The 26,281-nt window shown below is 51.2% G+C and overlaps 7 protein-coding genes across 7 annotated transcripts; 4 read left to right on the top strand and 3 right to left on the bottom strand.

The window, feature by feature from the left end:
• Positions 1–835: 835 nt before the first annotated feature.
• Positions 836–2,590, bottom strand: GT037_009205 (camp independent regulatory protein; the record flags this gene model as incomplete). The annotated part of the gene is made up of 1 exon (XM_038934252.1): positions 836–2,590. The coding sequence occupies one exon, from the start codon at positions 2,588–2,590 to the stop codon at positions 836–838; it is 1,755 nt and encodes a 584-aa protein (XP_038783054.1).
• A 2,164-nt stretch (positions 2,591–4,754) lies between these two features.
• Positions 4,755–4,910, top strand: GT037_009204 (uncharacterized protein; the record flags this gene model as incomplete). The annotated part of the gene is made up of 1 exon (XM_038934251.1): positions 4,755–4,910. One exon carries the CDS (start codon positions 4,755–4,757, stop codon positions 4,908–4,910), a length of 156 nt encoding a protein of 51 aa, XP_038783053.1.
• Positions 4,911–5,807: 897 nt separating this feature from the next.
• On the bottom strand, positions 5,808–5,996 carry GT037_009203 (uncharacterized protein; the record flags this gene model as incomplete). The annotated part of the gene is made up of 1 exon (XM_038934250.1): positions 5,808–5,996. A coding segment is annotated over one exon (189 nt), but the record flags the coding sequence as incomplete, so codon positions are not given.
• A 6,215-nt stretch (positions 5,997–12,211) lies between these two features.
• GT037_009201 (glycoside hydrolase family 18 protein) lies at positions 12,212–16,875 on the bottom strand (the record flags this gene model as incomplete). The annotated part of the gene is made up of 8 exons (XM_038934248.1): positions 12,212–12,564; positions 12,616–13,040; positions 13,087–13,337; positions 13,393–13,719; positions 14,289–14,442; positions 15,527–16,343; positions 16,397–16,680; positions 16,748–16,875. Coding segments are annotated over 8 exons (2,739 nt in total), but the record flags the coding sequence as incomplete, so codon positions are not given.
• Positions 14,037–15,168, top strand: GT037_009202 (uncharacterized protein; the record flags this gene model as incomplete). The annotated part of the gene is made up of 3 exons (XM_038934249.1): positions 14,037–14,210; positions 14,257–14,647; positions 14,699–15,168. 3 exons carry the CDS (start codon positions 14,037–14,039, stop codon positions 15,166–15,168), a joined length of 1,035 nt encoding a protein of 344 aa, XP_038783051.1.
• A 429-nt stretch (positions 16,876–17,304) lies between the features above and the next one.
• On the top strand, positions 17,305–19,184 carry GT037_009200 (uncharacterized protein; the record flags this gene model as incomplete). The annotated part of the gene is made up of 2 exons (XM_038934247.1): positions 17,305–17,915; positions 17,972–19,184. The coding sequence occupies 2 exons, from the start codon at positions 17,305–17,307 to the stop codon at positions 19,182–19,184; spliced, it is 1,824 nt and encodes a 607-aa protein (XP_038783049.1).
• A 1,613-nt stretch (positions 19,185–20,797) lies between these two features.
• GT037_009199 (uncharacterized protein) lies at positions 20,798–26,144 on the top strand (the record flags this gene model as incomplete). The annotated part of the gene is made up of 7 exons (XM_038934246.1): positions 20,798–21,255; positions 21,308–22,224; positions 22,269–22,372; positions 22,422–22,543; positions 22,596–22,917; positions 22,968–23,039; positions 23,091–26,144. 7 exons carry the CDS (start codon positions 20,798–20,800, stop codon positions 26,142–26,144), a joined length of 5,049 nt encoding a protein of 1,682 aa, XP_038783048.1.
• Positions 26,145–26,281: the final 137 nt, after the last annotated feature.

The raw sequence follows: 26,281 nt of genomic DNA, 5'->3' as shown, positions 1-26,281 counted from the left end.
ATGTGATGTGAATGATGTGATATTTGTTCCTGTGGAACGGGGATTCCATCTAGCCAGTAGGATAGGGCTGGATTGAGTTGCGGCATGGTAGCTGTTCCGTAGATTTAGCGCGGGAGTGCGGCGTGGAAAAATCTCGTGTTCTTTTTTCCGCTTTGGGTGATATACAAGGTCGACGTCTAGGATGGGTCTTGTTGTCGTGTTTCGCAGTCCGCTTCGTAGGAATAATCGTACGACAAAGCCGGTTGGCGGCAGCTGGCAGATAGAGATAGAGCAACTGATGACTGAAAAGGTGGACACGTTTCATTTACGAATAAAAGAAGGTGGAGCAGAATATTTTCACTTATTGATTGATTTGTTTCGTCGCGCGTATCCGCGATGTTTAGTGGTAAAGGCTGCTACTATAGAGCACTAGCTACATGCGTCGGATTATATTTGTACAAGGGTATGGCGGTAATGGGCAGCAAGTATGGTAACGAGAACGAGAGAAAACACATGCAATGCAATGCGACAAGGTATCGTAAGCGACCATGCGAAGTAGAACATGAGATGCTTTTAGTAAAGACCACCATGATGACAGACTGATTGAAACACGTGTCCAGAAGGACAAACATAAGCAAAGAGAACCAAAGGACCAACAACTCCGACCGTATCTGTAGGAAAGAGGGTAACTGGGTTACCATGAGCCAAAATGCTGGTATTGGGAAAGTACCACCTTCGCCAAAGGAAATGTCGCTAAGGGGGTATCGCAACCAAATCATCCTCCATGAATGTCTCGTGTATGCTCTGTAGATCGTATATCTCGAAAATGTGTGAAATGATGCAAGGCGACAGCACCCTAATATCCGTGGTGCGCATTAGATGAGTACTTCTGCTCTGGAACGTACTTCTGATCCGTTACATAGTATGAGTGAGGGTGGGGAGCCGCGGGAAATTGCGGTGTGCTGAACGGCTGCTGCAGAGCCACTGGTGCCGAAGCCCTCCTCTGTTGGTCGTGTTGTGGTCCTGGGACTTGGGTCTGCTGGGGGCCGACAGGTGAGCTTTGCTGGGGCAGAGCCTGGGCCTCGAAGCCAGCGGATTGAGGTAGAGTGTATGCAGCAGGCTGTGGCGCCTGGTATTGTGGGGCAGGTACGTGCTGAGAGTATGAGGAGGCTGATGTAGTAGAGGGGGGGTCGAAAGAGTAGGGACGCGCCGATTGTGGCTGTGGCGTGTAGTGTGAAGACGTAGGAGCTTGTGTGGAGTATTGAGAAGTTGCTGAATGTGGCGAAGAGTATGGTTGAGGAGATGGCGGATGTGCGTAATGCTGCGACGATGGCTGCGGAACGGAGTATTGGTGTGCTGGCTGGTGCGCCGAGAACTGAGGTGCCACAGGCTGAGGTGCTGCATAGTGTTGAGGGCTATGGTGGCTCGACGAGTACTGCGAAACCTGGGGACCATGCCAGTAGTCGGGAACTGTTAGATGAAGGGGGGCATGAGTCTGGAGCTGGCCCTGAGCACCGATCGATTGAGTTACAGCTCCGATAACATGATGCTGCACATGACTTGGCTGGATGTGGTGTGGGTATCCTGCTACAAGGGGCATATCCTTGCTCTCCTCATCTTCAAGGCTAACCTTCCAACCATTCAGAAGCTCGGGTCTTGGCTGGATGTCGGCGAGCTTTGGATCTTGGAATGGTCGCTTGAGCTTTCCGCTCACGACGTCCTCCAGACTGTAATAAGAAATGACATGGTGATGAGTGCCCTGGTACTTGACTGAGATGGTCTTCTTCATCAAACCACCCTCTTTGAACTCGTAGCTATCGATGAGAGAGCCGCAGAAACGTCGCTGTTGATCGGGGGTCAAGCTCTGGGCGAAGTTGGCGTACACCTTGTTCATGGAGTCGACATCGCCGGATAGCGAGGGATCGAACGAGGGATTCTCATATTCGTCTTCGGAGTTTTCTAGCACTTCGCCAGTTTTGGACCTAACGGGCCCATTGTTTTCCTTCCGCTTCCTCTTGGTTCCGCACGATGGGTTCAGGGCCGACTTCTTCTCCTCTGGCTTCAACGCGCGCACGAGCTGGCGGTAGATGAGGCAGTTGTTCATAACCCGACTTGGGGACCAGTGGACAGCATCGGTCCATCGCTTGATACCAGAGGCGTTCTCCTCGTACACCAATACGGTTCCAGAAGTGAGCATCTCTGCGCGCTCTTTGTCATGCGGTCTGCGACTAATATGGCTGAGGCGGCCTTGAAGTGCTGCTTCTACTACGGTCATGGCATCTTTGGTTGTGTCCAGGAATCCCTGCCACGTGGGCTTGAAAGCCGGCTGCGCTTTGACCATGTTTCCTGTGACCTGGGGCCTGGGGGGTGGTGGTGTGCTAGTCGCAGTTGAAACGACGCGAGAAGTGGCGATTGAGTGATGGCGGGGCGGTTGGCGAACTTGCTGTTGCATGGGAGGGGTGAAGCTGGCGTACATGGAAGGATCAAACATGTTCGAGTATGAAGCTTGGTGGGAGGTCGGTTGCTGGGGCCAGTTCCATGAATCTGTATCGCTGTATCCCTCCACCTTTTGCGCGCCACCAATGGACATGTCATGTCCGAAGGAAGGCATCGTCAGAGTCGATGCCCTGATACCTTGCAACATGGGGAAGAGTGGTAGTTGATGGTTTCGATTCCGTTTTCAGACGAACGTTTCGAACGTGATCCGGAAAGGAAATGAGGTCAATCCTTTTGATCAGCAGAGTAGCATGAGAAACGATCTTCGATCGCACAGCAGTCGAGATTCGTTATATGGATGGTAGTGAAGATGCGCGGATGTAACACGGGACCAAGAACTCGGAATACCAGTGTTGGGACAAGAGGCTGTAACCAATGAGCGCATGCGACAACGCCGGGTGCTAGAATATGAACTCACCAGTATCAATGTTGCAATGAATGAGTGTTGAAGAGAGCGAAATGTGGCGAAGCGAACGGCGTCGTTCCAGATGTTGAGGTTGGAAATGGGCGGGACGAAAGGCGGGGCAGGTGCGTTGACGATGCAGATAGTTCTATCCCGACTCCAGTCTTGATCTCGCTTACAGGACGAGAATTATGCGTGGGCCGTCGTGATGGGTTGCAGCAGCAGTGGGTGAACTGTATAAAGGGTCAGAAATTGTTTGGATGGTCGTCAAGCCACAAGGTGGTAGAGGGGCAGGACTGTGCACGTACTGGCGCTGCAGATGCAAACAACAATATGGAGAATGTAGGTCGCCGACAGGAGGTACCAGAGAGTGGTCCAGGGAACGGGTACAAGTATGTATAATTGGGGGTTAATATCGATGCGTCGGCGAATTGCGAAGCAACAAGGATGTCAGGGTAGGTAGGCCCTGGGACGATAATAGGGAGTGGAGGTAATAGTAGCAACGGCGGCATCAGCCAGCGGACATGGACATGGCTCCTTGGAATTGCACGCTATCCAACCTATGACAGCTAGGATGGGCTGTCGGAGATAATTGGCGACTCCTGGCAATGACTCTGATGGATGGGGCAGGTCAAGCGTGAGGGAATATGCACGACTTGCGACAGAGCACGAAGGCAATACGTCGTGGTGAAGTGCCTGGGAGGGAAACGCTTGTCTCCGGCGGCCATGACACACTACGAGACTGGCCGCTAGGAAGACCTTACCTGGTTCGGATGGCAGACAGTTGATGGCTACAGTAGCGCAGCGATCGCCCCCTGCTGAGCGCACTGCTAGGCCCTGGACGGAGACACTGGACATGTGAGGCAGTCCTACTGGGGATGTTCACCTCCAGCCATCCGCCAGTTCGTGGGTCTGGCCCATGAGACGATCAACGCACACAAGCAGCATTCCCTGTGCGTACTCCACCGCCGCCCACCGCACCATTGCCAGCTAAACTAGTGCGCCATGACTCCCCAGCTGCCAGGGCCTGACGTTAGGACAGCGTAAGCTTCATGTTCCTGGACGGCGGCCGCTGGTGAGGCAGCACGCGAAACTCTTTTCATCCCGCAACGTCCTGGACCCAGAAACGGTCGTCGGACTGCATTGAAGACGAGTATCGAGTCAGCTTGAGTAATGCGGCCCTTCCGGGTGGCTTCAGCAGGCCCGAAGTCGGTCGGATGCTGAGGGAGCGGTGCGGAGATGGCCAAGAGAGCAGGATGCAGCCGGAACAAGGCACAGCGCAGATGTCCAGCATGGCGACTGGGATGGGGGTATGCGAGTCCGAATGAGACCAAGCGTCATGAGGAAGAGTGGCCAAGGACCACGCAGACTGGTCTAATCATCGCGGATCCGGGACGGTGCGCTATGTTTCACACGGCCGCGTCTGCTTCCTGGCTCTCAGCCCAGCTGTTGTCGACCAACCCCTACCTCTAATGTTCACTGCAACCATGCAAACGCCGCACCACCGTCGGCTGGGAAGATCCAGGGCGACGAAATATCCTCCGAGAATTGCGCATCTCCGCGTGGGTTGTGTTTGGCTCAGCAGTCGCCGCGCATCCATAAAAGTCAAGTGACGACCAAACACAGCCTAGCGTGCACGTACCATGATAAAGTCCCTCCCCCTCATCCTGGAGAGAATCATGCACGCCCATCACACTCCATCTGAAAAATTGCACCGCTCAGCACGCCGTGACCTGCGAACTTCTCCAATAGTCCGTGTAAGATGCATCGATGTATGCCTGAGATTTGCAGCTACGTTTGATGCCACGCAGCTGTGGGGTCGCGGCCACGACTGCCACCCATCCACGCACTTCTCAATGTTATCAGTCCTGTCGCCATGCGACCCAATGACCCAACCTCCAAAGGCCTTCAGGCAATGGACGCGAGACTGGCAATGACGACGATGCAGCTGATGCGTGACGACCAAGCGGGTCCTGGTGCATTTGCAGCAACAGAACTGCATGGTCTACTGCAAAGGCAACTTGGTGACTGACGCGACATCCTTGCCGTTGAGGGCCAGGGATAGAGCCGCGTCGCTCTCTCCCCAGACGTGCGCTTCAGCCTTGATCGTCCCTTGCAAGCTCACTCGATGAATTATCATCTAGTCAGGAACGTCATCTATAGCCGATGATGTACTTTATGCCGACTAGCCAGACAGTGGACGGCGCTATCAAGTCCGGTCCGCAGCCAGACTTGTGAGGTTCGAGTCAGTGCTGTCCTGCAAGTCACGCACTTCGCCCTTTTCGGCCGGGCGGCATTGCAGATATCATCCTCCTCTGGTTAGGGCGGGCATCACTCGTCTCGCATCCGTGCGTTAGCATCATTATTGAGGCTTGCTGACACCGCGCCTGACAGCAACCAGGTTTCAACGGCTATCGCTAGATACTTGGAGGTCTCAGTAAGAAGACGATCGCCCGTCCAGCCCCATCCACGAGAAACAACTCAACATTGCCTAGCCCTCCACTGGTATGAAGTACGTGTAACCAGGTTACGCATGTTCACGCGCGCGCCACAAGACGTGGCTTCGACTGGGAACATCGTTGCTTCGCAAGCTCTTAAACAAAGCAAATATAGGTCCCGGACATATATACAACCAGCATCGACTCAGGCCGCACGTTCACAATACGTTGATCAGTGAGTCCACTCTCAACCTGGTGAACAGGTCATGGCAGAGCGTACTAACCCAATATTCCTCGCACTGTTCGCGTGTCGATTGCAATAGCGCTGACGCGAACTAGTTTCTTTAACTCGTTGATACACGTGCTCGACCGCCGTGTCTTCGTGGTCTGATTTCTGGAGTACCAGGCCTGTCGCATCACTATTAATCGCGCTATTCGTACTGCTATGACCAGAAGTTCAGCTGAGCCCACGAATCATCAAATCAAGAATTCTACCTTGTCGGTTTTGGAACAGTCCACTGTGAATAGCTCATTCGGTCTGCGCCAGTGTCTCGCCTGCCCCGGATTGCTTCCGGAAAGCAGGTGGCAGCAAGTGTGACTTGAGGTGCGCGGGTAGGCGAAAATCGGCTGAGATCAGCACAAATTCGATGATGTGATGCCTTTGCACATCGACGACGACACGCTAATAACACATCAGGGTCTTGTTACGTACAGTATGATCATGGCTCAGTCACAGACACCGCATCGATTCTTGTTCTGGAGTACGCGCGATTACTGCAATCTTGCCATGTGACATGTTGCGGCATCCGGTCGGCAACAATCACACACCAACGCGCAGATTCACAGCGGTGTCACGATGGGTCGCATGTAGCAGCTATCACTGGTCCGTACTCGCGTCGGTTCTCACTATTTTGCTCCGCTTCGGATGGATTCGTTTGGGGAAGGAAGAAGCGATTTTACATCTGTTTGTCGCAAAAGCCAACTTGAGTCATCTTCCTCGCTGTTTCTGGGCACTGTCTTGTCACACGTTGAGGAAGCCGGCCTGCCGTCTTGTCGTTGTAGTAGAGATATCATGACGATCAAGCCTTCCCGGCGTTCCATGGACCTAGGATTACCCCCGGCGATTTCTATTGATTGATAGTGCACCTTGGCATCGTCCACGGCGTGATCCGCCCTGAGCATCCATCTACCTTGAGATAACCAACCTCACATTTCGGCAAGCTCCACTAGACCAGCTACTACAGGTGCGCAGAGGTGTGCACATGACGGGGATGATCTACATTGGAGTATGAGGTCCCTGGACGATCCTGGAGATCCGGATCGTACGGATAATTCCTGCTAGCAATGCGCTAAGCGGCTATCATCCGGCGGAGCGCAATGAATGCGAACACCGTGTGCGGCGAACTCCTCCTCAGGGACCAAAAGCAAAGCTTGTTTCGGGGCTACCTCGGCCAATGTCGAGCGCTCATTTGTCGAAAGCTGTAGAGGGGTCCGGCCCGCGCAGCTGTAGCTGAAAGTGTAAGTGCGGGTGCCACGTGAACTTGATTACGAGCAACCTGCAGTTTTATTCTCCTGAAATTAACTCCAGTGTAGGACATTATTCGCCCTGTTGCAGTAGCATGCGGAATATTATTCGACGTTACAGCCAAGACCCTTTTAGAATCAAGAGCAGTTTTGCAAGCAACGGCACCCGTAGGTGCTCTCAACTCGCTGCAACCGTTGCTAAGTTTGTCTTATACTGTGCGGTTTCATGGCACTTGACATTCCCGTAACCTCCCGCTGTTGGCTTCATACGACGTTATCTGTCTTGGTTGCCTGAACCTCGGCACGACCTCGAGAAACACCACTACTGCTATCGTGCGTCAGGAGTGGTGGCGCTGGTCTCTTCTCTTGTGGCTTCGAGCCCGCCGCCGGACCCTCTAAACACCATGGTCTGCGTCCGCCATAGCGTGTGACGATGGGTGAGCTAGCGACTAGCATATCAATAGATCGTCTAACATTGCCGTGGATCCTCCGCCACCACGCACAGTCAGTTTTGAAATGTCCTGTCTACTCGGGCAAGATGCGGACCTTTTCGAGCTGGCCGCGGAGTCACAATGCAACGTCGACGAGAAAGGCATTTTCGCGGTCAATGACTCAATCGTCGCTCCGGGTTGGACCCTTGCGTGACGGCGACTGCAAAGTTACTAACCTTTCCATCTAACTATCTGACATCTGCTGGAGTGACTGGCCGCGACTAGCTTGCTGTTACCTTCTTGCGTTCAACAGTTTCACTAACTAGCTATATCCCTATATTTGTCGCCCTGGTGGTTGGCCTCGTGGGTTCCAACGAATGGGATGGATCGGTAAAGAATCCGGAAAATTCAATTGATCCTATTCGCACAAAGGGTTACCATTATTGAATGAAATGGTCTGCATTCTGGTACGACATCGCACCAGCAGTGTTTCAGGCCATTGGCATTCGGATACTGCATTGAAGTGGGTGCTCCACTACCTCGAGCTGTCGGAGCCAGACCTGTGTCCTGTACATGCTGTACACTGCAGAATGACGTGCGTTAGAAACCTTCCTGGTGCAAACCTTCGTATCATAGCAGGATTGGCGAACCCACTGGACACCATCGGAGGCTCCTGCTAGACTGGATGATATCTCAAGACAGATATTGTGTCCAAATCCGTACGTACAAGCGCCTTGCGATTGCGCACTTGAGCTGTCAGCTTTCCACTACTGTACCACGACCGTTGCTTCACTACTGCACCGCCCGTTGAATATGCCGACCCAAGCTAGGTAGTCCAGGTACATGCCCACCTGACGAAGTTTGTTCAGCCACAGATCCACAGCCCCTCTGAAGAGTGAGGTCGTCACAGATGTTCGCTCATGCCTGCATCGCAAACGCGAGTGACGCCGTTTCACTAAGCGGATCACTTCGTATTCGCAAAGCTCTTCGTGCGCAAAACCTTTTGTGTGTCTAGACACGGATCCGCGAGGTTGTGCCGGCCCCATCGCTCTAAGACCTGATATCGTTGTGCGCGGATCACGAGATAGCCCTGCCGGGCCATACCGCACAGGACGTTCATCACAGCCGCACCACGACCGCCTGTGTATCTCTTCTAGTCCGATCTACTAAACAAGTAACTTGGTTGTTTCATATGCCTTTGCCACGTGGACTTGGAGGTGGAAATTGCGGGGAGCGGGTCGAACAGGACGAAACCGAGTCATTTAGTAACGGACCCAATACATCCTGAGCGGAAGTACAGGCCGATGATGATGGTTACTTTGACACCGATTTTTTTCGGCTTGGCGGAAGACACTCGACAAGAACGGATCCGGATGACAGTGATGCGGTGCGCAGCTACGACGCCACCACATTCGTCAACGGACAGCCTTGAATCTGGGCGCGCTACATCACATTCCACAACGCGAGCTATGCTTCTGACCTTATGTCGGTTTGGGGAAACATCCGCGAGCTGCATGGCAGAATTCTCACACACTCATGCACAGCGATCACAGAACTGTTAGTCTTCCTGCCTCTATGAGAGCCCCCTCCCCCCTCGATCGCTGCAAGGGATGTGGTCTGGTAGGTTTGATCAAAGCCGAAACTTTGACCACTGCAGGCATTGCATAATCGAACACTTCGGTGCGGACCGTTTGTCTGGACACCTCAACCGCAGTCACGCGTCAACCTTACTTGCCAGCCAGACCAACCAGTGTGCGATCCTGCAATCGAACAAAGTCTACGACAATGATGCCATGATGAGCCGTCCATATCGTTTGATCTAGTCGTTGGCCTAATGTTTGAAACGCCTCCGATGCTGCAAGATGCGCAGGAGCCGATCTGGGTGGCTGGGTGTGTGAAAGGGCTGGATGTCGATATCCAGTGCGTGCGTTCCCCCAACGAAAGCACTGGACACAGTAAGATTGATTGGGCACCGGTGCAGCCTTCCGCCTTACATCCATTTCCTCTCAAGTAATGCCGGTACATCCTCATCTCCCATTTCCAGCTTACGGAAAAGACCAAAACGGACAGGCAAACAGCGTCCATCCTTACATCTCACGCTCAACAACGCCCAACTCGTTGAACTTGTTGAGTGAAGCAAGAAAACCGGGGATAGTGTCGTGAGGGGTGCGAGTGTACTCGTATCTAGGGCTGACTGTGTGGTTACTTGTTTTGTTCATGATCAGCAGCAAAACGGTCGCTGGTCTCTCCGAAAGAAGGACCGATGAAGCCGTTGGACATGGGGATGGCTTCGCGCCGTCCACGGCTGTTTGCTTATCTCGGAGGATCTGTGACTGGGGTTCATAATGTTACATCTGATCGCGATCTCTGCGGTCTTATTGAGATTATTGGGAGCTCTCCGCAATCATGGTGTTATTGTGGGTCGGGATATGGTATAAGGTAATCAATAATGATGCTGAATGGATGAGACTTGAGGATGAAGCTTGAGCCGCTGCGAACGTGCTGGGTTGAGGGTTGTTGCTGCCTCGAATGGCTGGTGAACCCCGCATGAGTTACGCGCGGTCGCCTTTACTTGCGCTCGAATCTACGAGAACGGTTCCCGAGAGGCTGGCTTCTCAATGTCAGATCCTTCTGTCCGCAACAGCGCAGTCCCTCCGGGAGTTCATCGAGTCTCACTGACGGGAGATGCACTCATTCGTTGACATGATGACTATTGTGTTCTCTTGAAGTTTGACATCAAATCAAAGTGGTCATTGTCAATGTACATGATTCACTTCTGCCCCTTTGCTCCGCTCATGAGCGTCATGAAAGGCGAAGACCGACGCCTTCTGTGTCCTCAAACAGCCACAGCAGTGTGCTAAACGGCGGACGTATGTGTGGGAAGACGTATCCTGGAAGCATGAATCCTCAACAGATGGAATTAACGAATCGCATCACAAATGAGAAGCCAAAACGGATGCCTCACCTAAGCCGCTGCTTAAAGTAACTGGTGGATTTCCTAATCCGCCCAACATTGTCCCGTGGCTTTCCAAGGGGTCTCTTAACAGAGGCCGATGAGATTCCGTCGGAACTCAGCATTGTTGTGTGCGCATAATTAATAGTGGACGCAAACAGCTATCATCATGTCTTCATCCGACAGCCCAATTCTTGGTTGGGTCGCCTCGGACCACCTGAAGCATGTGAAAGGTTCTCTAATTATGAATGCCGTATGGGGTCTGTCTTGTGCGTGTTGCGCTCATGACATGCCACCTAGTCAACTGCTCTCTGTTTCTGTCTAGGGAGACGTTTGCTTTACACTACTCACATTACGCTACTTTCCTGGTCTCCCACAGCAGACAGCATAGGTGAATTGGAAGACTTCCGGTGTATATGCTTCTCAAAAGTCTTCGGGAAAAGGCGGAGATATGTTCTGTTTCCCAGTTCGGCCCCCAAGGAAGTGGCTACTTACACCAATCTCCTCACAATTCTCATGAAGCATTTGCATCATGACGTGCGATATCTCTACAACTAGGGTCCACTTGTGGAGCCATCTTCCGTCGACCCTCAAACGATGTTCGGGTACAATGACTTGTGTCCTATGAACGCTTGATTAAATTGTTTGCTAGTAGTTCACCGTCTACACCGTCTGTATTCTATTGCTCGACGTCGGGATCATTTACCCCCGGTACGACGACGACGCCATGTGCATGATAAAGAGCGAAACCTTATCATCCATATATACTTGCAATGCATCTGGGCTCGTTGTCTTCATAGCGTCATCTAGTATGCCTAGAGGTTTAAGCGCGTGGACTCTTTCGTAATTAACCGCGTAGCCTTTGGTCTAGCCCGAGTTTACAGAGACCTTCCAGTCTGAAAGCAGTCAGAGGATCTGCATCTTCTTCCTTCCATAACTTCTGCATGTCCCTGTGGAAGTCTGTAGTGCTGGTCGTGATGGTAGTGCTTCTAGCATAGTTCACCGTACTAAGAAGTAAGCTCGACAGCGTTATCGATCTATTGACAATTATTCAAGGTCTTTCAAAACACCTGAGCTGTTTGAGATGAGATAGAACGCAATCACGGCACCGCGTACGGTGCTATTGTGCTAGCGGGTTGGTGATCTTCTTATAAGATGTTCGAACCTTTTGAACTCCTTTTCACTTTTTTTTCACTATTGCGGATATAGACTGACACTGAGCTCGCTCGATTTTCGATTTGGTTAATGGTTTCCTAACTGATGATAGTCCTTCTCTTACGGTACTGTTATTTGGAAATTTAGGGAAAGTTAAGCGTCTAAACGACGGTGATGCTTGTGCTACTCACGCTGAGACTCCACGAGCACTTTCTTGTCAATTCAGTGGATTGGTCTATCTGTTCTAACGTTCGAGTAGACCTTTTGCTTACATCTTGTATAATATCAAAGGCTGTAAAGACCGTGGTAGAAATCATCGTATGTGTCATGGTAGGAGTCTCCTTATCGCCCTAGGGCCGAGGAGCGACAGTAGGTGATTGTTGAGAACTGAGGTCTACGATGTAGTCAACCACACTATGGTTTTTCTGTAGAATGGACTGAGGTGTTCTTCTTGATGGCTGTCTCCAATTTGAAATCGATGCGAAGTCAACACGAGCGCCATTTCTGCCATATCCGTGCAAATTAGTAATAATGAGGACAAGATGTAATCTGGAGATGAAAATACGGGAGAGTGGCTGAAGTATGAGTATAAAGAGTATTCAGAAAGGTATTGGAAGGGTGTTAAGACGTTATTAAAGAGTTCGAAGGAGAGAGAAGCTGCTGCGTTAGTAGGAACATGAGAAAAAAGCCCGATCATCAAGGGCGTACCCCGTCCATCAATATAACTCGCTCGTTTACTATTAAATCACACTCAGCCGCCCTACCGGAATACCTGCGCATGATCAACACTCAGCACAATCGTAAACCTGAGCTGCAATTGATCAATGTCCTGTTACCGCCATTGATCCTGATACCTTCTCTTAGCAATAATAACACTGTCATCAAACTTCGTGAACTTCCGGATCTCCACAACTTCCAAGCCGGCTTGATCGATAATCCAACGCCAATGCTTCTCTCGTCGCTCCTGCGCATCAAACATTGCTTTCATAGCCAGGCTAAGCGCTGCGGTATACTCAACACCTGGGGTGCTAGCATCTGGCTTGTCGTCGGGTAGTGTCTTATCATCGATGTAAATCCTGCTTTCAGGGTTGTGTTGAAGTGCGGGTAGGTGCATTTGTAAGATTCGAATGCATGTGTCATCATCGAAGTTATGCAAAATCTGGCGGAAGTAGTATGCTCGGGCGTCTGGAGCTATCAGTGCCTGGTGCTTTTCAGGGATTTAGTAGATAGACTCACTGTGTACTGGCTGTTCAATGAGGAAGTCGTGAGCCATCAACTCCACGCCATTGACATCCAATGCTGTTTCGAGCACAGCTGGGCGATCCTGCAGGATGATACGGCCCTTGAGTTCGGGAAAAGCTTTCTTCAGCGCTGCGCATTGCGATCCGTTGCCGCCACCAACATCAACAAATACCACATCCTCCGCGCTTACACCCTTGGCGATCTCAGTGTTGAATGAGATTACATCTAGCCATGTCGGGAGACTGGCAAACTGGGCTTCCATGAAGCGGTGAAAAGCGCCTTGTTGGATCGGATGCGTTTCCATCCATGTATAGAAATCTTCATTGCTATGCTGTCCCAGCTGAAACGCGGTCTTATTTGCTTTTTGGGCCACCAGGGCTTGGTTAAGAGCTGTAAAAGCAGGAGCACAATTGTCATGACTACCAGTAGTCAGCATGGGTCCACGCCAGTAATCCTATCACTAACAAATGAGTTACGGCATCTTTGAACAACGGCACAAGCAACATATGTGTCAGTGGCGTGGCCTTGTATGTTCCTGGTGCGACTTCAACGCCCATACCCTTCGTGCACATGTAATCCAGTACAGCCTCGAGGACACCTTTCTGGAGCCCACTCGCTTGAGCGAGAACATCAAGCTGTACTCCATCTTGACTCTTCGCAAGTGCTTCGAAGATGCCTCGATCTTGGCCAATGCGTGCCGTAACAAGGGGTAGCGGCTGGATGTGGATCAGCAGTTACTGTCTGCGACAACGCTACACACCAATCACTCACGCCATATACCAATCGCTGCATAGTCTCAAACGGCTCCTCCACCGCAGTCTCCGCCTGCCGAACGGACTTCTGGAAGTCACGTTTCTGCGCATCGTTCTTAAAGTAAGCGCTGGGATCAGCGTTCAGCAGCTGCAGCTGCTCAATAAGAGCCTGAGGATCGGCTTGCGACGTCATCTTCGAGGTTGTGCAAGGTCGTGATTTGGTAACGAGCTTGGTCGCAAGCCGGGAGGCGTGAGAAGTCCTTGAAATAGTGAAGCGGCTCGGTCCAGTAGTCCACGGCTCGGACTCTCGCTTAAACAGGCAAGGTGCACCCGGCATAGTGAGCGACTAGTCCGCATACACTTGCTGGCACATCGCGCTTGACTACATGTGTAGAAGGATCGATCCTTCGTTCATGTTCACAACTGCGCCGCATGAGAGCGCATTCTTCCAACGAATCAAAGGAACGACCCATGCTCCTTCAGACGCATCGACTGTGCTTACTTTTTCGAAGCGATGTACGATTTGCCGATGTTGCGAAACCAGCCTTATGCGGCACAAATGTTTGTGAAAAGGAGCGCAAGACGCACACTTGAGATTCGACAACATCTTGACTGATGGCTATGGAGACTTGGCACTTCGTTATCTGCATAGTCTGAGTGGCAATGAGTGCACTCTACCAGCGAGATGCAGCCTCGATACCTGATCGAGGGCCCGCACTTGTCTTCTTGATGTGGGCCCTGACTTTTATTTCATTCGTTACTGTTGTTCTTCGGTTCATCTTCCGCGCGCGTAAGAACCAGATCGGCTGGGATGACATCTTCATGGGTACAACCTGGGTATGTGAATCGCGGACTAAAGTTTGCTTGCACTGACAACCTTAAGATGTGCTTCGTCGGATGGTCTGTTGTACTGACGTTGTATGCCAATCGCGGCGGCTGCCAGCACATCTGGGATGTGGAGAAGCGCGGAATGGATAATCTGACAAGAGCCATCCTGCTGAACTGGACTTCGCAGATATTCGGCATCGTTGGCGTGGCGTCCGGAAAGATTTCCATTTCGGCATTGCTGCTGAACATCATGAGAGACATGGGCTGGACGTGGCAGCGCATCTACCTCTGGAGCGTAACGATCATCTTCACGAGCTTGGTGGCCATCTCGTGCTCGCTTCTGACGTTTCTACAATGCCGTCCGCCACAGCGCTTGTGGGATCCGCGAATCGACGGTACATGCTTGGACCCTAAAGTCATGGCTGCCTATGGCATCTTTACTGGTTGTAAGTCAGTTCGATAGCTATGTATGAAGCTCAAAGTGCTCACCTTAGCAGCCTTCTACACCTTTGCCGATGCTAGTCTGGCGATGATCCCATTGACCGTCTTTTGGAAGCTCCGGATCAGCGTTCTTCAGCGCATTCAGTTATGCATCGTTTTCGGACTCAACATCCTAACATCGGTATGCTCGGGCATTAAGACGCGTCATCTTTCACAACTCGGTAATCGCACCGACCTGACGTGGGCGACATATGACATCTTTGTCTGGGTCACTGCTGAGCTCTTTCTGCTGGTCGTGTGCGGCACCGTGCCCACTCTCTATCCGCTTTTGCGACGGATACAATCGCTGTGTGTGGTGATTAGGCGCAAAGTGTTGCCGAGATCGGTATCGAACGAAGATCCTTTGAGGCAATCGGATGAGGTCTTGACGATTGGCAAGATCAGGATGCGACTGAAGAGACAAGATACTGCAATGTCGTCGAACAGCGAAAGCCAAGCGAGTACTCTTGGGCCGGCCAGGAGCTGATAGTCCAACCAGAGGGAATTCGATACATTCAAGGCGGCATTTGGCCTGGTGTCATGCCAAAATGAAGAAAGTGGGCGATAACGCAAACAGCAGGCGCTGGTTTGGTGCAATTCGCAACATCAAGGCGTGGCTACGCTTGTCAAAATCTCGGCCTAGATGGACCTAGGCACAAGCATCGTGAAGTATTGGAAAACAGCCAGGCCTACTAGAAGTGTTACAACTATATGCGGGTGTCATTGTGAAGAAGGATGAACATAATGGACGGTCCAGCACATCCCTACCACCACATGTGTCGCTGTGCTATCGCATCCAACGCAATGTATAACACTCGTCGAGAAGTGTCTCAAGTCAGCGATACTACAGCTCATTCCTTTCACCACGAGCTTGTCTCTCGCTATCCTCTGTTCCCAGCGCCCGGACCGCCTCATTACTCGCCTTCAAATGCTCAAATGCTGGTGCATCCTCACCCAGGCCCCATGCAAAAACACCTCCGAGACCCTTGTCTTTCATGATGACCTGCACCTTCCGCTTGATAGCCTCAGGCGTATCCCAAGTCCAGAACAAGTTCTCTTCAGCATCCCAGTAGTAGTGTCCACCACCAACGTCGTCGTAAACACCTCTCTCCATTGCGCGTTCGTATGATGCAGAGAGCTCTTCAGGAACGGCATCATGCCACGAGAATGCACCAGCTTTGCCTAGATCGGCGCCTGTAACGGGGTCTTCCATGAGTTCAGTCGCACAGCCGATGGGCTTGATATCGCACGTTGAGTTGACAGCTGTCTTGTACCATTTGATGTAGAATGCCAACCCAAGATTTGCTTTCTCGGGCGGTACTCCGGCATCGAGGTACGCGTCTATGGCTTCGAGAGAGTTCTGGATACCGGTATGATGCTTTGTCACGTTATCGCGACGGTTGAACAGGTCGTATGTCATAATGTTCAGATAGTCGACCGCCTCCATGATGGCGGGGACATTAAAAGGGGTGAAAGCGAGCATGTCGCGTGGCAGACCGGGGACAGCTGCTGAGATGGTCTTCTCTGGGCCTATGGCAGAACGGATTTCGGCGAGAAATTTAGGATACGCATCAATTTCCCAAGCTTTGTCAGTGTTGAGGTGGTCAGGTGTTTTGTAGTCTTCGCCGTTGCCGCCTGGGTACTCCCAATCTACGTCAATACCTGTTCAGGTCAGCGTTTGGTTCAATCACGAAAGGCCATGGGATGTGATCTACCGTCAGCGCCTGTCGCGTCAAGCATTGCTTTGACATTGCTAGCAAATAGCTTCCGGCTTTCTTCGGTCTTGGCCGCCTTTGAAAAACCATCTGTGTCTCCCCATCCGCCGATTGCAATTTGGATGATGGTACCTGCAGGGAACTTGGGTCGAACTTCGTCGATACTAGTGAAGAGCGGCCACTCATGCTGATCTGGGACGTTGAAAGTATCTGAGCGCATGAAAGCAAGAGCAACTTCGGTGATGTTTGCAACTAGCAACCGCTCTGGTACTACATTGTGCTGCCTGATAGCTATCAGCAATGTCGCGTCTCGTGATGATCGTGAATCTATAGCGCTACCCTGTCAAGTACATGATGTACTTTAGTCCAGGACTGGCTGCCGTTGCAACAGCGAACGTCGAGGCTAAGCAGAGCCATGACAAGAAAACCGCAGCCATAGCTCTCTGCGCATCTGTCGAAGACGAGGCTTTCGGGGCGCACTAAGGCGTGTTACGTGTGATGCGATAGAAGTGGTTGGTGGCGCAGACGCGTCAGGCAGATGACCCAGCCCCGCATCGCGACATTTTCGGGCTAGCGTCTTTGGTAGGTATACCCAAATGCCTAGGCACCAAGCTCATGCCATCGGCATAGCAGGGCGTTAACAACGAGGAGAAGTGACTCTCGAAAGGCTTGCACCTGCTTATCATGCCTTATCAGGCTGAATGTGGTGGTGGCTTAGGACGACGCGCGATTGGTGGGAAAGAGCCGAGAGCTTTAGCCTTCCTGTCGGAGGTGTGTCATCTGCACATCTCATCTTCAGCCTGGTCAGTCTGCTCGACAGATTTAACCACAATTCATCACATCCCTTCGGTATCTGAACCGTCACCTTTTTATGAGCGTTAGTTCGCAGAAGTCACCAGGGAAAAATCATGTCTTCGCACATCACTGCCTGCTGTCCAGCGCAGTATGAACCTCTAGACCCGGCTCTCAAAGAGATACGTGTTCTGGAAGTTGCGCCAGCGAGTGGTGACGGTATCGTCGAATGCACGATGAGTCCCATCTCCCTCCTTGACAATCCCGTACCAGTCTACGAGACCATCTCATATTGCTGGGGGCCACCTCGAGCTCCATCTACGATAAAGCTCAATGGGCGTCTGACACCCGTACCGGCAAGCTCAGAGGCCGCAATACGACGCATGCGACTCAGCGACAGACCGCGAACACTCTGGATTGACGCCATATGTATCGATCAGTCGTCGGTGACAGAACGTAGTGCGCAAGTGGCTTTTATGTCGACCGTCTATCGCGCTGGAATGCGTAACCTCGTTTACCTAGGCGAAGATGACGGTATGGCAGAACGAGGTGTGAAGGCTGTTCAGGACGTTGTTGCCGACATGCGTACTGCGACAAACGATTTGACCATGCTAGCCCAGACCATCTTTGTTGAGCACACTGGCGAACATTTGACTTCGGACGAAGGATTCAGCGAGGACATCGACTTCGAGGCTCTTGAGGTTTTCTTCAGCCTTGAATGGTTCAGGTAAGACCGCACACCAAGCATCATAGAGCGTTCGTGGTTGACTTTCACGATCGAAGACGTTTGTGGGTACTCCAGGAAATCGTTCTCGCAACGTCTAATACCTGCTATTGGGGCAATTTCGAATTTGATCTTCTGGTTACAGTAAGAACTGCATCATGGATCAATTATAAGAGACGTTTCGTACCTCACAGCCTGCTCAATCGCGCTGGTTATTACTGTGCCTTTGAGATGTTCGACCATCTCGACCGCGATAACGGTCGCTTTGCGAACTACAGACATATGGCTGCAATGTTGGATACGGCCCAGCGTTTTGAGAAGACCGAGGATAGGGACGGCATATACGCCATTCTGGGACTCATCGATCAAGACAAAGCTCTAGAAGGACATGAGGCGGCATTACTAGAGGTTGATTATACCAAGCCGATTCCTGATGTTTTGCGAGACGCTACGAGGTATGCGTTAAGCGAACGCAACGACCTGGAAGTTTTAACGAGGCTCGCTCATGATGTTGATATGTTGGCGGACTTTCAGACCTTTCCAACATGGACTGTTCGTGCAGACGTGCAGGACCGTTCGCGGAACGCCTTTTATCTGCCATATGTTTATAACTCCTCGGAGGGTCTTGAAGCACCATCCCTGCTCAGCGACACATCCTTTGGCAAGAACGTGCTGTTACTTCAAGGAATAGTGGTCGATCAAGTCGTTCAAACGACCATCATTTGTGACTACAGTACCTGGTGGGATGATGAAAAATATTTCCAATGGCTTGTATCAATTAAGCACATGACTACAGGTCATAATGACATTGCAATGCTAGATAACGTCGATCTAGCCATAGCTGATACATTGGCAGCCGGCCAGACGAGAAGTAGGAAAAAAGCACAGCCGGATGATTTGAAGGTACTAGTGGGGTACATCGAGAGCTTGACTATTCGCGAGGACGGTATCGTTTCAGATGGCGTCAGCATCAAATCACACGTTGATAAGAAAGAGATGAGAGCTGCGCTTGAATCTGTGTATACGTACTGGTGTCAGGGCCGTCGTTTGTTTGTTACCGCAGCTGGACGCACGGGTCTAGGGCCTCGTTGCATGCAACCTGAAGACATCGTCGTGGTCCTAAGGGGAGGTCTCTCGCCCTTTATCTTGCGAAAGAAAGTCGACGGCTATCAGCTGATTGGTCAAGCTTATGTGCATGGCATAATGTACGGCGAGGCGGTGGAATTGGACAGAAGTCGAGGCAAGTCGGAGGTGGTGTTTCACGTGCGGTGAAGACATCTCTGAACATGAGATGGGATGTGCAAAAAGAATGTCAAAAACATACAACAGCGAGGGTTTGCCAGTGGTTATCCACCAAACTACTAACCCGCTAGTACATTGGTTGTTCATGGCTGAGCGGACGGGAAGCCTAGTCTGCTCTCGTCTGATCACCATGAAGGCCCCAAAATCTCCTGTTCTCGGTGATTGACCTGGGAACACTTAGGCCCGTTTTTAGGTTTTGAGTCGCTATGGCTGGAGAAAACAGCCCCGCATTTACTATGGAGTGTTTCAACAATGTTAAAGTAGCCATGCGGCGGTTCGATCGATATACTTTGATTGGATAGAGCGGGGTGCGTGCACGTTGGTGCGTATCGCTGATGAGACTCCGCTGTGTCTACTGGCCATACCCATACGTGTGGCAGACGCCGGACTAGTAAGCTACAGCAGAACATGAAACCGAGCTCTACGTGTACAAGCGCATCGAGAAGCCCCCATGGACCACCCAGACCGTGACGTTGTCCGCTTTCTACCTGGTACCTTCGACGTAAGCGGACCGCACGGATGATAGCGTCGTGAATATCGGGATGTCTTCAACACACTCATTGCTACATTTGCAATTCAACCCACACCGAAAGAGCTGGATACGACGGAAGATTGGAGAAAGACCGCATTCGAGGACGCCACGATTGGTCAGAAAATTCTTGTTGGATAAGTGACGTTCGAAGTACCTACCCTCTACTATCGTCCGATCCTCAACACAATGGCCCGCTTTTAGTGCCTGCTTACGCGACACGTTATCAAGAGTCCTCACGTGGGAATTCTCGCTACTGCTGGGCTGAGCGCAGAGATCACCTGATGCACCTGGACGTGTAAGGCTCCTGCATTAAGTTTGGCGTTACTTGAGGACATAAACTATCATGTTTGGCGTGCGCTGTAAAGACACCGGTCAATACATCGCGTTCAGTATGCGACGTGTAAACCCTAATGAATCCATATTCATGTGTAAGGTAGGTGCTCAAAAGCGTATCGTTAACCTAACGGCTTACAGGTGCTCCGAGAATGCCATTGTACTGGAGTCGTGTCTCCTTGACAGAGTCTGGATGCCGAAGTATGGAGACAACTTAGGAATGTCGCTTGGAGCGGCAAAACCCACTCAGTGAGGGGGTGGGTTTCTCCACAAAGAAGGCTATCATTCAGCCTTGTCATCAGCCCCCAACTCCTTATCGGTGGCCTTCCTGCATGTCTGTCTTGATGCGTCTTGGCAAGCCTCCTTGTTAAAGAGTGGAAGAGAGAATGCGCTATCTGGTCAATCATCTCCGCGAGCAACCCTCCTTACAATTCGGTCTCGGCCCCCCTTTTTTGACAGTGCAGCGGTTAGTGTTAAAGCGGCTCATATCTGCAATCAAGTTTGATTCCCTGCCAATAGCATCACTCTGCCTGGCTTCTTTCCAAAGCTGCCTAAAGATAGGCCTGAGATGTATGGCTATGGATTCAGCTTCGATGTGTTGCTCGGTTGTGGGGCTGTGCACCACAGGATAAGTAGTGCACCAGCCCTTATATTGAAGCATAGCCTTGATGTCTTCCATGATCAAGTCCTTGTAACCTTTCATCATCAATTGCCTCACATGGCGGACCCTCTCAGCATCATAGGCCTTGCGTTGACGGTCATACAGATTCTCCGTCCAGCAGTTCAACAGTTGAAGGACGCGTACTCTAAGGGGGGTAGCGTTCATCAGTCCTTGGACGAACTTCGAGCCGACTCAGAGGCTGTTTGCGACCTGATTGATAACATACATCGCGTTCTCAGGGCCCCGAATTTCGTCGCTGCGGTGGAAGAAGTGCAAGGCGAGTCGCAAGTCGACTTGCTAGAATGTCTCCAACGAGCTCTTCGAAGCTGCGAGCGTGAGGCTCAAAGACTCAGCAATCTCCTCTACGATCTTGACATCTCAGGGGCTACAGGCCGCCTAAGACAAGGCATGCTTCAACTGAAGCTTGATAGACGCTCGGATGATCTGCAACACATCAAACGCAACTTCCAAGATCATAAGAGCTCAATTCAGTTGGCGTTTCAGGTCGTCACAACGTATGTCGACCCTTTTTGAGCAACCATCGCAATGGCTGACGAATTCTTCCAGTTGCAAACAAATGCAGATTGCTGAACGTGATGCTCTTAATGCCGCAATGCTGAAAGCTCAGATCAGTAAACTCGAGGTGGCTTTAGAGCAAATGGCAAAATTGCTGAACGAACGCCTAGTATCGCCAGGAGACAAAGAGCAGACAGTGCTGCTAAGTGAGATGCAAGAGTTCCAGCATAGTTCTGCAAGAGTCCGACGTCAAGCCACAATGCGACTCGACCAGATTACGTCTATACTCGAGGAGACGCAGAGCTCACGTCCTATCTTCAACAAAACCCGCCCTCATGTACCACCGCGAAGGGCTGGCAAGGGCCGCGAAACACCGCCTGCAGGAGGAGATCCGCCAATTGACCAAAGTCCAGCCTCGAAGGTACTGTCAACGCCAACGACGCCAAGAGTGGAGAAACGTGTTGCAAGCATGCCGACCACCCCGACCCCACCAGCAATCTCGCAAGTGAACGCCTTGAGCCCGGAAACGAACAAATTGCCCTCACCAGTGCTGCCAGCCACACGTTGTTTAGATACGACTACAACTAGTCTGCATATAGGAGCTGAAGATTTCGAGGAGAGGTTATCGTCACTTTTATTGACCGCGTCTGCCCAGCGTATGGGTACCGATAAGCCATACAACGACGAGACAATTCTGGGGGTTGGCGAACTACTCGCAAGACTTGGAAAGCATGACTGGAGTGTACGACCCAGATTATATCTCGTTCTCCGGATGATCAAAGAAGTACGAGCGATGAACATGCTCATTATCGAAGGGTTCAAGGACATTCACTTCCCTTTCACTGAAGCTGACCTCACTTCCAGTCTCAAATCCGCTGCTTCCAGGCAAAGCTTTCTTCGACAACAACGGTATGTACTTAGCTCAAGATCAATCGATCTGGTGCAAGGGGGCCGTCATCATCATCTCGGTAAGCTACAGTTCTATAAACCGTTCGCTGCTGACTTTCAGCAGACAAAGGTGCAGACTCATATTTTGTCACCAAGGAGCAGCTTGGAAAAGGCGGCTTCAGCATTGTCCATCGTGTTCAAAGCAGGATTGATTTGATGGAATACGCTGTAAGGACTTGGAATGTGGTTTGCTAGATATTTGACTCATCAGCAACAGCTGAAACGCATCGATCGAAGAAGTGGCACGTTTTCAAAGGACCGCAAGAAGTTGCTGTCGTTCGAGAATGAGGTCCATAACCTCAAGCGTCTGTCGCACCATCATCTAGTGAAGCTCCTAGGGTGAGTTTGGGCAAGCCGAAGTACAGTACGCTGCTAACGAGCAACGTGTCAGTTCATACACCGATCGAAGATACATTGGCATCATCATGGAACCAGTAGCTGATCTGGATCTGCAACAATATCTGACCCGAGATGTTTGGACTACGCAAGACTATGTCGTCCTTCGGGGCTTCGTGGGATGCTTATGCTCCGCTCTAGTCTATCTCCACCATAACAAATGCCGCCATAAAGATCTGAAACCATCCAATATCCTCATCAAAGGCGAGCAAGTGTATATAGCAGACTTTGGACTCGCCTTAGACTGGACTGAGGCGCAACGGGAGACTACGATGGGTCAACCCGAAGCTTATACACCGGCATACATCGCACCCGAAGTGAATCCAGCTACACATGATGAGCCGAATCTTTGCTAACACTATCTCAGGTTGGAATGTTACAACCTCGCAATACTGCGTCAGATGTATGGTCGCTAGGATGTATTTATCTGGAGATTGCAGTGCGTTAGAAGTCGCTTTTACGTATGTTTCAACACTGCTGACACTTCCAGACTGTTCTTACCAAGAAACAATTGCGATCGAAGGCTGAATTCTTCCAAAACAAAGGGACACTCTCAACGAACTATTGGCAGAACCCAGAAGCAATCCAGAGTTGGATAGCCGAGCTGTCGGATGAATCAACGAGTGATCAGCCCTTGCTACAATGGACTGGTAACATGACAGCCAGTAATCCTCAACTGAGACTCACAGCTGAAGATCTCCAAACGATGATAGCACAGGAACAAGCCAAAGGAATCCATTACAGCGGTCCATGTTGTGCAGACGAGGGTGTGACTGGAGATGGAAGTGATACAACATCTTGGGAAGGCTCGCAGTCAGGAGATGAGACCTTTCAGACGGCGGTACTGAGCAATGGCATGTCAAACGCACCTACTGTCATCAACGACACTACGACGGCATCCATTGGTAGTGACGTGACGCTTCTGGCACCTCCCACGAAGATTGAAGAGACGGAACATACGGCTTCCCATATACCGAGATATTTCGGTCATCATTCCGCAGGAGGTGTCGGTCAGTCGCACCCTATATGGCTCAACGTCGGGAACGATACAAATGTACCCTTATGCGCCACACCTGCGGCTGTGACCGAAGACAGCTACCCAAGACCGGCAACGCCTGGTACGGAAAAGATCGAGGATTTGGATAAAACTCGTGCCGACATACCGGAGGTGCAAGTAACGAAAGCAAAACACATAGCCAGGGATCGTACAGGCAAACGTACTGATCATGAGCACGAAGCGACTCACTTGCGATTCGTGCATATACCAAAGGCCGCAGAACCCACGAATGAGGAAGACCCTTGTCTTACCATCAGTCTTGCGGAAGCGTTTGTAGCCGACGACGGCGCATTTGAATCTCACATGGCCCTTGCGAGGGAGAAAAACCCAAACTGGAGAGATGAAATCACTGGTCTGATCGCGGCTGAGGCTCTCGACAAATACCAAGCTAATGTTATGCTTGTCGCCAGCAACTTCTTCGACGACTCTCTCGCACGTGACGTGATCGAGCACGCTCTCTTTGTGGATCCACAGATCCTCAATCGGCGCGATGTGTTCAACCATACTGCGTTGCATTACTCGGCGAACAGACACAGAGCTGGTATGGTAAAGTACTTGATCAAGAAAGGTGCCAATGCAACGATCACGAGCATTCGAGGCCAGACTGCTTTCCATGTTGCAGTCCATCGACGAAGCTTAGAGACTTCCAAAATTCTGCTCCGCTACCTTGGCGTAGCAGATGTCAATACCAAAGACGATTGTGGTCAAACTGCACTGCATCTGGCCTGCTATCATGACGCGCCAACAGAAATCATTTTGGGGATGGTGGCGGCTGGTGCTGATGCAAATGTCAAAGACTTGGTTGGCACAACACCACTGAATATCAGCGAGAACATTGGCAACCTGGAGATAGCCAATGTACTACGAGAGCATGGAGCAGACGAACCCGAACTTTCTCCGCCACCGCCACTGTATCAGAGCACAATTTCCCTCGCCCGTCAACAGGAGCCAGCTCATTGCCCGTGTGATATCTGTTGTTTGTTCCAGGCAGTCAGCGAAGTTGGCGATCTCGTGCCTGATCTGGCATTTTGCACGTGCGCCTACCATCTGGTAAGCCTCTCATTACAGACGTTGAGCGATGTGAACGTGGTAGTGTCGTGCCTGAATACGTGCACGTGTTCGTCTTGTGAAGGAGAGCGCATCCTGAATGAGAATCGAGAGCCCTGCGTTCAGATTCCTTCTTGCGACTGTGAAGAGTGCGTGGCCCAAATCAGCCCACCAGGGCCGTTCACGAATCCTCCTTCTCTACCCTACAGAGATGATTTTGCTGGCCAGCCGCTACCTCCGTATCCAGATCATAGCTATTACGACTATATCATCGATGAGTACACCATGGAAGACGATACCGGACCATCGCCACAAGAGATAACTGCCCAGGCCTTGGCCTGTCTTGCCCAAGCTGGATTCAAGGGAAAGAAATCGTATCGAAATGAGCCAGAGAAGGCACTTAAGTGGGTCATTAGTAACAACGCCACTACACCTTGGGTTGACAAGATTGTTGAAATTCTCCTAGACTGCGGAGCGTCAGTCAATACGACAGACAAGAGTGGGTGTACTGCCCTTCACATAGCTGCTCGAACGCAAGATGTTCGTTTAGCCATGGTGCTTATTCAACATGGGGCACAGCTTGACGTTCCTCGTCAGGCAATGTTCGCAGCTAAAGCAGATTTCACCCCTCTCAGATACGCCCTCTGGTTCAATAACGCGCTATCGCTTCGACAGCTCTTGTCAGCAGGCGCAAATATCAATGACCAGTCAGCGAATGCTCAGAGTACACTACTCCACGATGCGGTCACACATTTCGATCTCCTAGGCTGGCATATACCGATGCTCTTAGCGCATGGCGCCAATACAGAACTAGAAGATGAGGACGCAAATACACCGCTTCATCTTGCTATCTTGCTGAATCAGAGATTCGCTGTCGTTGCACTCCTAGATGCGGGAGCCAACATCGAAGCCATCGGAAAAGCTGGCGCGAAGCCGTTAGCCATGGCGCTTGAAGGCGGCGACTACGGCATCATCACTCTCCTCCTTGAACGCGGTGCAAACGTACACTCACGTGCTGACGGAATGACATGCGCGTTATTCTACGCAGTACAAATGGGCTACGTCGATATAGTGAACATACTCCTTGAAGACTACGGAGCAAGAGAGGACATTCATCGCACTGATCTCACAGGCCGAAGTATTCTACACGTGCTTGTGCATACACATGTCGATTGTATGCTCAGTATACTCGACAAATTGATTGGAGAAGGCGCGAACGTGAATGCAGAGGACTACTCTGGATCGACGCCGCTACACGAGGCCGCGAAGCTGGGGAGTAGTGTAATGGTCAGTGGGCTGCTGGAATATGGGGCTACGATCAATGTACAGAATCGTCTGGGCAAGACTCCGTTGGATCTTGCGCAGGCGAAGAAGCATCGTGAAGTTGTGGCGTACTTAGGTGGGACGATGAAGAAGAAGGGTTGGTTTCGCCGGAGTTAGGACTTTCTTTCTATTCGCATTAATGACCTACTTCTGCACTGCGATAACTTTGTAATTCAACACGATTTCAGCCGTCTAATCTCAGTGAGACCCTTACACCTAAGAATAGTGAGCTGGTTACGGGCGCTTGATGTTCA

Source organism: Alternaria burnsii (assembly GCF_013036055.1).
Source record: "Alternaria burnsii strain CBS107.38 chromosome Unknown 700, whole genome shotgun sequence".
NCBI classification, from domain to species: domain Eukaryota; kingdom Fungi; phylum Ascomycota; class Dothideomycetes; order Pleosporales; family Pleosporaceae; genus Alternaria; species Alternaria burnsii.
The sequence above is the reverse complement of the archived record's forward strand: the minus strand, read 5'-3'. Positions and strand labels throughout refer to the sequence as shown.